Raw genomic sequence first — 16,249 nt, 5'->3', positions numbered from 1 at the left:
GGATGGGGGATGACCTGAGGTAATCGATAAAAGGTGTCTTGAAGCCCTGGAGGGAAGAATGGAACTGAATAGACTTGGGAAGTTGATTCCACAGGCAAGAGAAAAGAAGAAAAATAGTGGAGGTGAACAGTGTGCCTGGATTTTGGGAGTTTGACCAAAAGAGGGGTTGCTGGCAGACCGTATGTGTCCTGCAGAAGTCTGGGAGGGACAGAGCTAAGAGAGGGCAGAGGGTGCAAGACAAAAAGGAGGCAGTAGAATACAGAGAGGCCTCTAACATGTCTGCAATGAGAAAGTAACAAGCCGAGATACTCAGCTTCGTCATGAAAGATCCCATTGATTTTAAGGGCCTTGCTTTTCATGGCCTCAAGAAGGACGTAACCCATTCTATGATGTTATAATCCTGCATCTCTGATCAGGGTATGTCATCCCTTCCAGAACTGGTAACAACAATGTTTCAAGCCAACATCTGCTTCTCTTGGCTCCTCTGACCATCCTCTTATCAAAGCCCCTATGTCTCTGGCTAATGTTATTGAGTGACCTCAACAACACAGAACATGGCTGTCTGCACAGGCAAACTGGCATGGACTGCAAATGATTGAGCTGCTATCTCCACATCGTCTTATGTCGATTCCTCAAAGGTATACTTTCACAAAAGCGAGATGACTCTCTCTTGTGCACCAGTTTATCCCATCCCGTCTATGGCTATACTTTTCATCCTCTTGGCCCTGGGACACTGACACTCATGGTAAGACTATTGCAGTCTTGTAGCTTCCTTTCTCAACCTGGATGGTTAATCTAGTTGAGAACAACTTTCAGTCACTGAAAGGATCACAACAAGTGTGTGTTCATCCTCAGGCAATCCAGAAAATATAATTTACAAATCTCAAGGCTGAACTCTCCAGCCAGTCTCTTTATTCATAATCATGGTGGAGCCTTGTCCATTCCATCTCTGGTGTATCTCCCCTCTCCAACCCGTTTCTCGCCACTCCAGAGATGAGGTCATTGTCTATCTAAATTCCAAAGGGAAAGCAAAAGCCCACTTTCTCTCATGCACCAGTTTATCCAATCCCACCTACGAAAATCTTATCCATCCTCTAGAGTCTAGAGTCTAGATCCTGGCACATTGAATCCTTTGGTGAGGCGGTTGCAGTCAAGCAGTTTGCTTTCTCCACATGGAAAGTTGGCCCAACTGAAGGCAACTTTAGTTCATTCCATGAGTCTCTCAACAAGTGTGTCTATCCTGATCAAGCTAGAAAACATAATCTTACAAATATAAAGGCTGAACTCTCCAGCCAGTCTCATTACTCAAAATCATGATACAGTCTTGTCCACTCCATCTCTGGTGTTTCCCCTTCCCCCCACCCCCTTGCCATCCACTCCCTCACCTCAAATGGCCTGTTTGCAGATTCTGTCAAAAAATCTCAAACAAGATGGCGGCATAATTTGCCTGGACATATCTTGGGCATTCAAGACAGTCTGGCATCCTGTATTGCTTGCCAAGCTCTCTACCTGTGGCATTCAAGGCTGCCTTCCTCCTTGAATTCCAACTTCTTACATTCCTGTAGTCAACTCATTGGTATCAATAGAACCCTTCCTTCCCTCTCCCAGTGGAGGTTGGAGTTACCCAAGAAGGTGTTTTGGGCCCATTGTTGTTTCTCATCTATATGAATAATCTCAAATGCTCTGGATATCAACTCTGCTACAAATACCAACCAATCCTCTCTTCCTTTTTGTATACAACTCCACATTAGGCCATATAGCACCCCATTCCTCTACTCAGCAGACAGCAGCTGCATCTCTCTCTCTCTCTCTCTCTCTCTCTCTCTCTCTCTCTCTCTCTCTCTCTCTCTCTCTCTCTCTCTCTCTGCTGATCTAGAAATTATTAGGTGCCGGTCTGATAAATGGAACATGTCCAATCCTAGAAAATCTTACAGCCTCACCTCATCACTCTGGAAGGATCATCAAATTAATCCACCTATCTTTGTCTATGATCAACCACTCAGAGGTTCAGTTTCTTGAACTTCTTGGCTTCAGCACCAACCATGACCTCTTCTGGGCTGCCGTAGAGTAAAGCTGGTCACAAACTGGGTATCCTCAGTCATTCCAGTCTTTCCTTAAAAAAAAAACTTGGCATCACAAAAAAATTAACACTTGGCACCTGGAAAAAAATCAACAAAACTTCACGATGAGGCCAAAGTGCAAGATCTGCTGCGCTCGCATCACAAGCAGGTTGGTAACCTCTTTTTTTGTTTTTTTTTACTGCCTTTCTTTTGGTTAAGCTCTCTTGGCCCTCTGATCCTCCCCAACAACTACAGAATGTATACATTTGTCCAGTAACTTAAAACTTCAAAAATCCAGGCTGACAGCGCACCTCAACTCTTTCGTTCCTCACTTCTCCCATATGTGGAACTACCTTCCAGAGGCTGCATTATACCACTCTTCCCTCCTTCGGAATGGTTGTGCACAATCATGTTGTCATTCCTCCTCATTACTCATAATCTCTATTATCCCCACTTAGTCTTCTTAACCCAACCTTCTTACTTGCAAGTTGATGTGTTTCCTTCCCCCTCTCCTGCTTTTCTTGTTTATTCATTCCTTTGCTTAGTGTATAAGAGTTGTCCTGCTGCATTACTGTCACAGTTCATAACCTCCATTACTTTGCTCTTCCATGTATCTTGATGTCATAGAGAAAAGAAAATACCAAAGTCCATCGCATAGAATTAATTTATCGATTAAGTTCATAGGTTGTCGATGTGACACCGGCACAACAAACAAATAGTTTCTTCCTCTTTGTAAGTTTCCTTCAGATCATGTCTATTGTCCACCTTCCAAGGTCATCCGGTACACGTGAAGATTTTGTAGCTGTTCTCACTTTGGCATGGTGTGCTGCACCCAGTGCCCGAAGTGTCAAATGCTACAGTCACAGCTTCCTGGCAATGTGTGACTTGTCAAGGTTACACCTGTCAGGCACCTGCATGATTTGTACTGTGCTTCAACAGCCAATGACTCTGATCCAAGGCCTTTTCACAAACACGAGACTCGTCAAAAGCAAAGCAAGAAATGTTTCAATATTTATTCTCATATATTCAATTTCTCCAGAGACATATTACATTTTTACATATTCGTAGGTTGATACAAACATGCTCTATCATGCATTCTGTCCAAAAAAAATCACGGATTACAAAGCAAGACTTCGGTGGCAGCACGCGAATAACTCAGGAAATGCCAAGCTTCATCAAAATGGTCGATAATAAGGAATCAATATTTCCAAGCCTTCAAAGCAACATATAGAAAAATGTAGTTTGGTCTGATCTTCGTTAAATCAAATGTGTGAACTAAAAAAACAACAAAATTTAGCAAATTTAATCTTTTTTTCCATCAGGTATTGAATTGAGATTAAAAACTAATTTGCCACGAAATCGAGTCACCGTCTTCTTCTCGTCCTTGATTAAAGTTAACCTGAGGCTGGAAGTACTTTAATAATAAGTGAAGAAGTATAAATAAGCCAAATCAGAGTGTCTCGCTTTCAATCTGTGCAAGTTTCAAAACCAGCGGACAACTGAGATAGACGCTTATTATTTACAAGCACGCAGGTAATCGATTGTTTTTTTTGTTTTTTTCTCTTGTAGATTATTTACAAAGCAGCAATAGGTTAAGCATGACCTCAGATAAAGTATGGTTAAAAAAATTCATGCATAAGGTTCATGTGTTCATGTGGACATTGCAAGCAATGCACGTTCATCGCAAGCAATGGCGAGTCTTTACATGATGGTGAGTGCAAAATGGACAGGGATTTACAATATCTCATAGCACAGCTTAGAGACAAACATTGTCGCTCGTAATTAGTGCGTACTTTGTCTGTGCTTTGTCTTTACCCGTTCTTAAACAGAGTTTGTTTATTGCTTCTCAGGCCCTGCTTTTGTTGGAATGTTAGAAAGCATATTATGGAATGCTAAAACCACCCTGTTCATTGTTTTGTGCAAGCAACAGCACACTATGAGCACAACAAGAATGTTTTCACAGCTAATAAATGGCACTGTGGATCCTAGATTCAATAAATTCAGGGGCAGACATGGCTCTGAATGTTAGGATACAACATTCTCAGGCTCAATATTTCTAGGAGAGAAAAAAAAAATTACAACAATTTAAGTAAAGAAGGAACAAAGCTCGGAATTTCACAGGTTTGAATAATAATATGAAATGCCACCAGAATAACTCCAGACAAGGTGTGATGTGTCCCCAAGTCAATGTTTTATCTTACATAATAGAGCCAGTAAACAACATTAAAAAAGCCAAATGCAATAGGGAATATTAACCGTGACCAACGGTCAATGGAGTTAACATCTGTGAGGTTCGGAATCTTAATCTTCAGCTGAGATGAGCGCCGGTGAAGACCTTTCTTGACAGAGCGGCAGGATGGGGCAATGGATGAATGGCTAAGTGCCGGGGTCACTGGATTCCGGCATTGCATTCCAGGGTCGAATTGAGGTCCTTGGCTTGTTCCACAAGGGTCAGATAGGGCGGCGGGAGTCTGACTCTCTGCACCATCTCCAGGGTTACCAGATCTCATCTCGTTCTTTATCTCCAGTGCAGTGAGCAGGATGTTACCTTGAGAGTCCGTCTAATAAAGCAGGAAAAGACCATATGTTATTTCTACACTTGTTTACAACCCAATTAAGAGCGTTAACAAATTAGCTAAACATTTTTGTGGATTGCACAAATAAACAGTTTTAACTCTGTTTAAAAAAAAAAAAGAAGTACAATTAATGAACGTATCTCAGACCGAGATTTGAATACAAATTTGGGTGACTGATTGCATCATTGGTGATACAGTGCCTCTACACATTTGGTCAGGGATTTAGAATTTGGCCAGGATGGTGGTGACATTCACCTATCTGTATGAATGACGCCGTGAGATTGCCCAGCTAATGCTCGTGGACAGGACACCCAGCTTAACGTCCATCTGACCAACGGCACACTGTGATGGAACGCCCTGTCTATGCTGCACCAGTCCAACAGTCCTATAGTCGGGTCGGAAATCTAACCCAAACGGGAGAGCTCAAGGTCAAGTGTGCTACCTCTACATCATCCTGACAGGCCCAATCTGTTTATGATCATAATAATAAGATCAGTTGATGAAGTCATTCAAATAAGTCCAGTATGTGTGCAACAAATATACAGTAAAAATATACAGAGCCGTCAGACGTTGTTTATGTTCACAAGTCGACATTCATGGAAGAGCTTGGCACGTCCGGTGACTCCTCTTGTGATCAGGCTGAATGAAAGAAACAACTAAAACACAACCTATTGATGTATCCATTCGAGTCGTAGCTAGTTTTAGTGGTGAATCTGTGAACTGGACCTGTTAATTATACCTCAACGAAACACTCAATATTACAGCAATTATGTGCAGTTTGCATCATTTTTAGATGTTCTTAATTTGTATTTGAAGAGGAACTTTTAACCAGAAGCTGACATCCAGAGAAGGTCAAATGGCAATTTTCAAAATGGAAATTCAAGATTATCTCAGCAGTAATTCCCTCGCATTCACTGGGTAATTACATTGATTGGAATTGAAACAAATAAAGTATAGTGCTAAAAGCTGCAATTTTTCAAAACAAAAGGCTTACCATGACCATTATGGCAACTTTGCAAGGAAACGGTGAATGGAAACGAGCAAAGACAAACGACATCGTCAGTATGACTGGCTATTTGTTACAGTGAGCAGCTTTTATTTGACAATCCCATTTTAAACTTTCACCAGCTCCCTTAATGATATACGACACATCATAAGCAATGATGTTTTGACTCTGGGATTTAAACACAACACAACGATGACAGGTAGAATGCTCGCTGCTTTCTCATGCGCCAACTCAAACGTGTGTTCGATCTCTAAACAAAAGTCTCATCACCCCTCAATGCACTTGACTGCACAGATATCTTTTGTGACAAAAACCGCCATAAATATCTAAAATTGAACAGATTTAAAACGAATATAAAGGCTTCTCTACTTCATTCCCTTATTCATTAGCTTTTATCGCCCAATGGCATCCATTGTTTTGATTGCTGATCAGGATTTTACCTTCCCTCAAACAGTATTGGCAATATTTCTGTTCTTTACCTTTAGTGCATCTTTGTTAACGACAACGTTGACACAAGTCATAATGCAGTCTTTCAATAAAATGAGATTGAAAATGTTTTGTTCTGCTTCTTCAGCATTACTCTGAGATGTTTATGTGTTTGTCTGTCTGTATGTCGCCAAGATTTTCAGAGATGGCCAAGCGGATCTTCGTCAAACTTTAAGAGTTCAACAGTGAGTGCTGGGAAGCGTTTAGACAAATAAAATTGGTTGGTATCTCCATATGCGGGTGTCAGAAGGTGGAACGGAGTCTTCTCAGGTCTCAAATTATCAACGTGTGTGTGTGTGTGTGTTTGTGTGTGTGTGTGTGTGTGTGTGTGTGTAATATTTGTATGTACAATCTATCTATAATTCCAGCAATCTCTGTGTGTCTGTCTGTCTTTATGTGTGTGTGTCTGCGACCGCCGTTTCTCGACAACCACTGGTTCGATCTAATTGAAACTTGCCAGGTATATTGATGGGGACCTGAGTATGTGCCTTTTCAAGGTTTGATATTAATCGGACAAGCGGTTCCCAAGTTACGGCCATTTATTCATCAACCAATGACAGGACACGGTGCTATGACGTCACTATTGACGTCACAATTAATTTTTGGGGTTTTTTTGCACGTATGGCCACACACGTACGGGCACACACGTACGGGCACGCACTAGTATTTATAATGTATGTTTATAACATGTGCAATATGTCATGTATAACGTGATTATATCATATTTTTGCGGACTAGGGGTTCGAGGCTCGCCACGAGGGGAAACACTCGGATCTCCCGAACATCCGGTCCAGAGGCTGCCAGGCACAGATAAATCTGTGCACCAGCGGGTTGCTAAGCAACCACGAACGCCGATTGGCACTGCCAATCCTGGCAGGGTTACACTACCTCGCGTGATACCTTACCTGTGGACAGCTGAACCAAGTGGGGTCTCATGCCCTCAGTGCACACCCGGATTACTGTCGAGTGACACAGTGAGTGTGCACTAGCGAACAAGAGCAAATTATGGGGTAGAACTTCCGAGATAAACTAACGTGCAGACTATGCAGGACCAATGAAGGAAAAGACGAAACGGGCTGAGTGCATTTTGACACAAGGAATTTATTTACAAGTAGCGGTACATTTAAAGTACACCACCCCCTGCCAAACAAATAAATAAATAAATAACAAATCCTCCAGGGTGCGACATCACCGGGACGCCTTCGGTGCCTGGCAATGCCACCTTGCAGCACATGGAGTCGGAATTGGGAGGGAGCTGTGTACAATAATTGATTGATTAATGAATTAATTGCATAATTAAAAAAAAATGATTATCATAAAATAATTAATTTCTGAATCAATTGCCGAATAGCATACCTAAACCACCAATGTTTCATCCGAATGTGTAACTTTTGGAAAATTAAGTAATTGAAAAATAAACAATGGAATGATTAATTGATTAATCAATAAATGAAAAATACCCTTTACAGCCAAATCACTTGTTCACTGTCGTGTCCAAGTATCAGCTTCCTCATTCAAAAGGTGCCTGAGCTCTTGCACAGATGAGAAATAAAATAAATAAGTAATAAATAAATCGCAAATAATTAAGTAATTAATCAATTAATTGATTAATAAAAAAGTAAAAATATATATTTTTGCCCAAGCACATCTTCACATTTGTCCCCAAATTTCAACTTCCTAGCTCAAAGGATGGCTAAGATATCACCCAGACAAACAAACAAGAAAGCAAGAAAACAAACAAATGGAGTAAAAACTGAGTACTCCCTTCTTTCAGCGCCATGCATCACCTGGATATGGAATTGGGAAGCAGTGGTGTAAATAAAGGTGAGGAAAAGTATGTGTGGCAATAATCAAAAGGGTTTTATTACAGGCAATATGTACAGCAGGGAAACACAAGGATTTGTGGGGTGCGGCAAAAGAAATGCAGTTAAGGACAAAAACGAAGACACAGGGCTGGCTAAACTGATCTAAAGAACTTACAGATTTTTATCTTATGCGAACATTAAAGGTGCCATCAGACACACACACCCACACGAGGTAATTAGAGAGCAAGAAATTAAATTAGAGAGGAGATTAGAGCAATTAGAGCAATTAGAGAGGAGAGGCAGTTAAGGGGATTTCGACTTCGTTCAACACCTGGCGTGGCCGACGGACCTGCGCTTCTCATTCACTGAGGAGGGAGGAGGAGGGAAGAAAAGTGGGGGTATCTATGGTGCATGAGTAGGAGGTTTAAATGTGATGCAAAAGAGGAGGCGCAAAGGAGTGCGTTTCTGTAATTGCTATTTCAGTGATTTGCGTCTCCAGCAGATGAGACAGCAGATGGGAGAGTCAGACGTGTGAGAGGATAGCTCAACATAGCACGGGGGAAAATCTGTGAATGCTAATGGTCATGATGAAATTATTAGTGAGTGGTGTTTGACTTGGAGAACGTCTGTCTCGGAGACCTCTGTCACTATTTTATAGTGCCAGGGCGAAGGAGGAGCCAAAGATCGGATAAAAATGCCCTGAAGGCATAACTGAGTGCTTCTATTGGCATGCAGATGCCACCTTGAGAAGTAGCCCTGCCCCGCCAGACTCTAGAGCCAAAGATGGCTTCATGTGCTCCCAGGCATGGCCACGCAACAAAGCAACTGGATTTATATTGGGCGCAGGTTTTTGGGAGTGCTCTCCGGCCATGAACGTACGCGAGGCTCCAATGAAGTGTTGTGATTTAGCAGGGCGCCAGGACTACTTAGACCTCATTGAACGAGCCTCCGCGCATATTTGCGCTTCGAGCTGCATGCCAATGTGTTCCAACTCGCAGATATTGGCAATGTCCTCTACTCCCCGGCATTCCAAAGGACCGCGGTGAGCATCCAGGGAAGAAACTGTTGTTGCGGCGGTTGTAGTGAGGTTGGGAACTGCTGTGCTGTTTGTGGCAAGGACGTTGAAACATTCGGAGCAGTTGAAGTGGTTGTGGTGGAGGCTGAAGCATTTGTAGTGATTGCAGCGAGGAGGTCGAGCGTAGGTTTTTGTGAGGATTTTTGGGAGGCGTCGTGATTGTCGTGAGGGTTGTAGCGTCCTGGTGAGCATGGTGGGTCTGAGGTGAAATGGCCGTTGGTGGCCCAGGCAAAAATGCTACACTTAGAACTATAGTAGATGAGAGTAGTACTCTCATGTACTATAGCTGGGAACAGCTCCTACTACAGTAGTCTACAGAGAATTACGACACGAAAGGAATGATATTTTTGCCTGGGGAATGGCCTGCAGTGTGAACAAGGAAATGGCACGTGTAGACTCTCCATTGACGTCACCTGTTTGGTCTGTGGCATGCATGCATGTGTGAAGATGTCGTGTGTGAAGTTGAAGTAAAATAAAATAGATGAAAGAATAGCAAAGGGACTTGAAGACCTAACTAAAAGCCCGATGCAACGCATCGTGTCCCACATACCGACAAGACATATTGGCAGGGCTAACTGAACGAATACTAATGAAATAATTTTCTTGGGACTGCTATATATTGAGTGCCATTGCCTTGGAGGAGTGCCGGCTTCACAGAGCCGCAACAGTATGTATAATATGTCACATATAACGAGGGCGTATAACGTGAAATTTGTCACGTACAACGTGTGTTTATTATGTCACACATAACGTGTGTACACAAGCACAACACGTCACGTGTTCATGAATACCACGATCCATGCACATGCTTTGCCGCCACCACCACCCGCGAATTCCCAAGGCCAAACGGAGCCTTACCCGGTCTTGAAGCATTCATCTTCAACACAGCAAGGAACCACGAATCATTGGACAAAGTCGTCTACCCATCCATACCATGCCTAACGGATCCCCTCCCCCCTTCACCCTCAGCCCCAAAGCATCCAGCTTAACCAGAGCAAGGAACCATGACTCATGGACCAAGCTGTCTCACCAGCCATGCTGCCATCAACGGAGCCCTTCCTGGTCTTGAATCATCCAGCTCAATCGCCTCGTGCACAGCTCGTCCCATGTAAGTTTCCATTTTTGGCTTGGTCCTCACTGCCCTCCAAACCGATGTACTTGACGCGGCCCTCGGCCCCCTCTGTCCTCGGCGAGAGGGAGGTGGCATGAGCAGGAAGTCATGCCGCCTCCTTTTCACTGCTAGTGTGTGTGTGTGTGTGTGTGTGTGTGTGTGTGTGTGTGTGTGTGTGTGTGTGTGTGTGTGTGTGTGTGTGTGTGTGTGTGTGTGTGTGTGTGTGTGTGTGTGTGTGTGTGTGTGTGATCTACATTATAAAAGGATCCGTGTTTGTCTGTCTGTTTGTCGTGTTATAACTTGAGAACAGATTAACGGATTTCAATGAAACTAACAACGGTGGATTCAGGGAACACCCAGGGAGGTTTGTGATGCAAAAATAAAAATAAAACAATTTTTAAAAAGGAAAAAGGAAGGTTTATGCTTGGGTCCATCAGAGGCACACGTGACAAAACTGCAAATGCTGACTTGCGATGCTGGTTATCACCGCACAGGGTGGCAGGAGCTCTCCCAGGAATCCTTTTTTGTTCTTGCCCCATAGATTAGCCATTGCAGCAAAGATTGGTATTCCTGTCAGTGAAGCGACGGGTCTTATATGCTGTAGCACAGCCACCACCATCAGGCCGATTCATACATATGCAAATGAATTTTATTCAGATGCCCAAATGTTGTGGATATGAATATGTGCTTGTCATAGTTGGCATGTTCACTAAATGAGGAGAATCTTATCCATGCAGAAAGGCGGATGCAACCACGGTTGTAAAAATCTTGAGGAAATATTTCATATGCAGAATTGGAATACCTTGCAAAATCTCAAGTGATCAAGGGACACATTTCACAGGGCAGGTGGTGAAAGAGTTGTGCAAGGTGTTGCAAATAAAACAACATTTCCAATGTTCATATCACCCACATGGCTGGTGTTGACTTAATGGTAATGGTGGTGGGTTTGGGATCCCAGGATCCTGAGTTCAAATTCCACTTCTCAGTTGAATTAATTCCAGGTGGGGTTGATTCGACCTGTTATTCTTCTGAGGTCGGCAAAAATGAGTGCCAGCTTGCTGGTATCCTGTGTTGGAGTGGCGACCCGTCCAGGATTGTGCCCAATATCCAAGGAGACTGCTTAGGCAGCACCAACGCTCTGCACAGAGTGTGTTCCCAATGGATGGATGTATAATATATCATGCATAATAAGTGCATGATTATATATCAATATGTGTCTGTGTGTGTGTGTGTATATATATATACATATATATATATATATATATATATATATATATATATATATATATATATATATATATATATATATATATATATATATTACATGGCCAAAAGTATGTGGACACCTGCTCGCCCAACATCTCATTCCAAAATCATGGGCATTAAAATGGAGTTGGATCCTCCCCTTTGCTGCGATAACAAACCCACTCTTCTGGGAAGGCTTTCCACTCGATGTTGGAACATTGCTGTGGGGATTTGCTTCCATTCAGCGACAAGAGCATTCATGAGGTCAGACTGATGTTGGGCGATAAGGTCTGGCTCACAGTCAGCATTCCAATTCATCCCAAAGATTCATCCCTTGAGGAACACCTTGAGGAGTTCCTCAAGGCAGCGTTCTGGGACCTGCTCTTTTTCTGGTTTTCATCAATGACCTCTCCGACTCTCTGGAAAATCCTCTTTATCTGTTTGCTGATGACTCCACCCTCTGCCGTACCATCTGTCATCCCTCAGACCGGCAAGCAGCAATTTCTTCACTCTCTGAAGATCTGCGTAAAACCACAAACTCGTCCAACACGTGGAACATGTCTTTCAATTCTGACAAATCTCACACTCTCATTATGTCTCTCCGAAAGGACCATTTGGAACCCCCCCCCATCTACTTTCTCAACAATCCTCTGGAAGAAGTCCTTTCTTTCAAGCTTCTTGGTCCCACTATCTGCCATGACCTTTCCTGGGAAAGCCACATTTCCAACCTCGCCTCAAAAGCCAGTCGCCGACTGGGAATCCTCCGTCGTGCTAAGTCCTTCCTTGGCCCACCTGAGCTCCTGACCACATACAACACTTTTGTCCGCAGCCTGATGGAGTACTGCTCTCTCCTCTGGGCTGGTGCTCCTGCCTCTCACATTTCTCGGCTTCACGCTGTGGAAACCAAGGCATTTCGGACAATTGGTATCTCCGACAATGAAGCTGTGTCTTTGGGCCTCTCACTCTCTCTCCGCAGGCAGGTCGGTGGTCTTTCTGTCTTCTACCGTCTCTTATCTGGTCTCACCCCCTCTGCTCTGTCTGCAATTTGGCCCCACCACATTTCCGCAGAGCGCTCAAGGTCCGCCAACAACCCCCTTCTGGTAATATTACCAAAATCATGAATCACTGCTCACCTTCACTCTTTAATTCCTCTTTTTCCCCACCTTTGGAATAAACTCCCTCACTCTATTTAATCCCATTCTTCCCTCCAGGCCTTCAAAACAGCTGTTCACCACCACCTATTATCGCGTTCCCCATCCAAATTCTCGGGTTTTTTTTTACCCCCGTTAATCCACCCCAAACCCTGCTGTCCTTCCTGCTGTCAAATTCCCTGCTTTCCTTCCTGAAAGTCCCTGCAATATTCATCTTGTATACTCCATGTTTTCCACCCCATTCCTCTCCCTTTCACAGATCTCCTCATGTCTCTGTTCCCCACTGTTTTGTCCTTCCCACTCCTGCCCCTCTTGTCTCATGCCCCCCCCCCCACTTTGCTGTGCGTTGTGTGTTAGCTCTCATACGAGCCTCAACAAGGTATACAAAAAATGGGGTTTGATGGGGTTGAGGTTGGGGCTCTGAGCAGGCCAGTCGAGGTCTTCCACACCGATCTCGACAAACCATTTCTGTATGGACCTCGCTTTGTGCATGGGGACATTATCATGCTGAAACAGGAAACGGCCTTCCCCAAACTGTTGCCACAACGTTGGAAGCACAGAATCGTCTGGAATGTCATTGTCTGCTGTAGCGTTAAGATTTCCCTTCACGGGAGCTAAAGGCCCCAGCCAGAACCATGAAAAACAGCCCCAGACCATTATTCCTGCTCCACCAAACTTTACAGTTGGCACTATGTATTTGGGCAGGTAGCATTCTCCTGACATCCACCAAACCCAGATTCGTCTGCCAGACTCCAGAGAACGCGTTTCCACTGCTCCAGAATCCAATGGCCATGAGCTTTGCACCACTCCAGCCGACGCTTGGCATTGTGCATGGTGATCTTAGGCTTGTGTGTGGCTGCTCGGCCATGGAAACCCATTTCATGAAGCTCTCGACGAACAGTGCTTGTGCTTTGCTTCCAGAGTCAGTTTGGAATTCGGTGGTGAGTGTTGCAACCGACGACAGACGATTTTTCCACGCTACGTGCTTCAGCACTCGGCGGTCCCATTCTATGAGCTTGTGTGGCCTACCACTTCGCGGCTGAGCTGTTGTTGCTCCGATACGTTTCCACTTCACAATAACATCACTTACAGTTGACCGGGGCAGCTGTAGCAGGGCAGAAATTTTACGAACTGACTTGTTGGAAAGGTGGCATCCTATGACGGTGCCACGTTTAAAGTCACTGAGCTCTTTATTATGGCCCATTCTTCAGCCAATGTTTGTCTGTGGAGATTGCACGCCTGTGTGCTTGATTTTATACACCTGTCAGCAATATGGGTGTGGCTGAAATAGCCGAATACACAAATTAGAAGGGGTGTCGGTATACTTTTGGCCATGTAGTGTATATATCTGTACAAATAAATGTCAGTGTGTGTGTGTGTGTGTGTGTGTGTGTGTGTGTGTGTGTGTGTGTGTGTGTGTGTGTGTGTCCTTCATAACTCCAAAACCATGAAACCTAGCAGCCTGAAACTTTGCATGCACACTAAGAAAACTCCAAGGAAGTGAATGAGTGAAAATTGTTGATTGTTTGGTTTAATTAAAACACCCCTTTTGAAGATAATTAATGGCCTTATTTAATTATATTCTTTATCAGGTGCATCCTTGGCCACACTGCTCTTTGGGGTTTTAAGGTGTATCCTAGGTAACTTCGCTGGGACCTGAAGCTGCCATGTTTTTTGGCCTGCTCAACCATGCGTTAACTTGGAACAGGCCACAACGATTTCTTAACGATAGTTATTTTTTCCATTTTCTTCACTTTTTCTCACTCGTACTACATGGCCAAACTCACCACTTTTTCTCACTCATTTTCACACTCATATTATCGAATGTGATGTATACACGAATCGCTGTATACATCACTTTTGTTAGTGATATAGTTTTCAAATTCGGAGCTTGGAGTGATTTCATGCATTATATGAGAAGATTTTCCATGATCTTCTCTTACGGACTAAGTACAGTATATCATCAAAATATAATTTCGATTTTGAGGATCAGATATCGTCCTGACTAAATAAGTGTCAAAATCTGGAGTGAAATCTGATAATTTAAAGAAATAACGAGTCTTATAACTAAGCTGATACTCCTATTTACTTTAAGCGTGCAAGTCTATGTTCCCTCATTCTCCAGACATACACAAGAAAATGTGAAATTTCCAAAGCATAAAAGTTATCTTATTCTACTGTTTGGAGAATTATGTTGAGTGAACAAAAAATTTAGGAACGTGCCAAAATTAACGAGCTTCACTGAGCTACATGATTTCACTGCTAGATCTCGCACCCTGTCCCCCAGAGGGACTGCCTATCCATAGTTTTTCATTCATTTTTATTTCATTAACTGCTGCGTGCGTGGTGAAGACTGGCTTTAAAGTGAAAGAGATCCTATATGGCATGCAGCTACAGCCTCGCCGGCCGTTCCTTATCAACCATTTATCGGAGTGCTTGCTTGAGTGCTAAAACCACTTGGCGAGCACCTAAGAGTCAACAGCGGTACAGTGCTATGTCATTCTGAGCGAATCGTTCACTCACTGCAGATGCTTTTGACGTGGCACGTCATTCTGAGCGAGTGGCCCGTGCTCCCCCGTCCTGAGCAAGTAGCCCATGCTCCGTCGTCCTGAGCGAGTGACCCATGCTCCGACATCCTGAGCGAGTGGCCTGTGCTCCATCGTCTTGAACGAGTGGCCCGTGCTCCATTGTCCTGAACGAGTGGTCCGTGCTCCATCGTCCTGAGCGACTGGCACGTGCTCCGTCGTCCTGAGCGAGTGGCACGTGCTCCATCATCCTGAGCGAGTGTTTTGTGCTCCACCCGAGTGAGAGGTTCGTGTTCTGTCATTCCGAGCGAATGATTCGTGCTCCATCATCCCGAGCGATTGGTTCGTGCTCCATCATCCCTTGCGAGTGGTTCGTGTTCCATCATTCTGAGCGAGTGGTTGTGAAATAACACCCGATTTCTGAGCCGTTTGCTGTATTAACACGTATTCTAAATTACTGAGCCAAATTTTTTCCACCTGTCACAAGCAGCTTTTTCGAAAGAGTAGTTTTTTGAACATATCCCTGAATCATCAATGTAAATGCAATGTTGTTTTTTGGTGAAAGCTATTCAAGGTTTTTGGGTTGTATACAGTACGTACTGTAGTCGGTAATCACACTGACTCCAACCTGCCGATTTCAGCAAAGTACTAATGTGTGTGTGTGTGTGTGTGTGTGTGTGTGTGTGTGTGTGTGTGTGTGTGTGTGTGTTGTTCATAAAGCATAGCGTATTCTCTCATCTTACTCCCCTACCCCCACCTCTCTCTCTCTCTCTCTCTCTCTCTCCCTCTCTCTCTCTCTCTCTCTCTCTCTCTTTGTCCCATCCTTGCTCTACCCCCTCCCAATATAGTGCAGCATCCTCCTCCCCACCTCTCTCACTCTCCCCTCCTCTCTCTCTCTCTGTCTGTCTGTCTGTCTCTGGATGACGACGGACATGGTTGTTATGTCTGGACGGTGTTTGTCTCTGGACGTGTCTGGATGGGAGTTTTCTCCAGATGTGTCTGGGCGGTGTTTATGTCTGGACAAGAGTTTGTCTCTGGACAGCTTGGCTCCAGATGCGTCCGGGCGGTGATTATGTCCTGATGGGAGTTTGTCTCCGGACAGCTTGGCTGCAGTTACGTCCGGGTGGTGTTTGTCTCCGGACGTCCCCAGGCGTTGTATGTCTCCGGTCGCATCCGGGCGGTGTTTGTCTCTGGACAGCTTGGTTCTGG

At 44.1% G+C, this 16,249-nt stretch overlaps 1 protein-coding gene across 7 annotated transcripts in view; it reads right to left on the bottom strand.

Moving 5' to 3' along the window:
* Positions 1 to 3,058: 3,058 nt before the first annotated feature.
* LOC147014140 (gamma-aminobutyric acid receptor subunit beta-3-like) overlaps positions 3,059 to 16,249 on the bottom strand; it is a 272,785-nt gene continuing 259,594 nt past the window's right edge. For 6 of the 7 annotated variants that reach the window (XM_085851840.1, XM_085851844.1, XM_085851841.1 and 3 more), the window contains one exon: positions 3,059 to 4,621. In XM_085851840.1, the coding sequence (XP_085707966.1) occupies positions 4,253 to 4,621 (369 nt within the window). In that variant the 3' untranslated portion in view covers positions 3,059 to 4,252. The remainder of the gene's footprint in view (positions 4,622 to 16,249) is intronic. The other variant, XR_015050658.1, reaches the window with a different exon arrangement.

The sequence above is a fragment of the Eptatretus burgeri genome, chromosome 13, assembly GCF_056783735.1.
Source record: "Eptatretus burgeri isolate ZD-2024b chromosome 13, Ebu_testis_v1, whole genome shotgun sequence".
Classification (NCBI taxonomy): Eukaryota; Metazoa; Chordata; class Myxini; order Myxiniformes; family Myxinidae; genus Eptatretus; species Eptatretus burgeri.
Note: the sequence above shows the minus strand (reverse complement) of the source record. Positions and strands in the feature narration are given on the sequence as shown.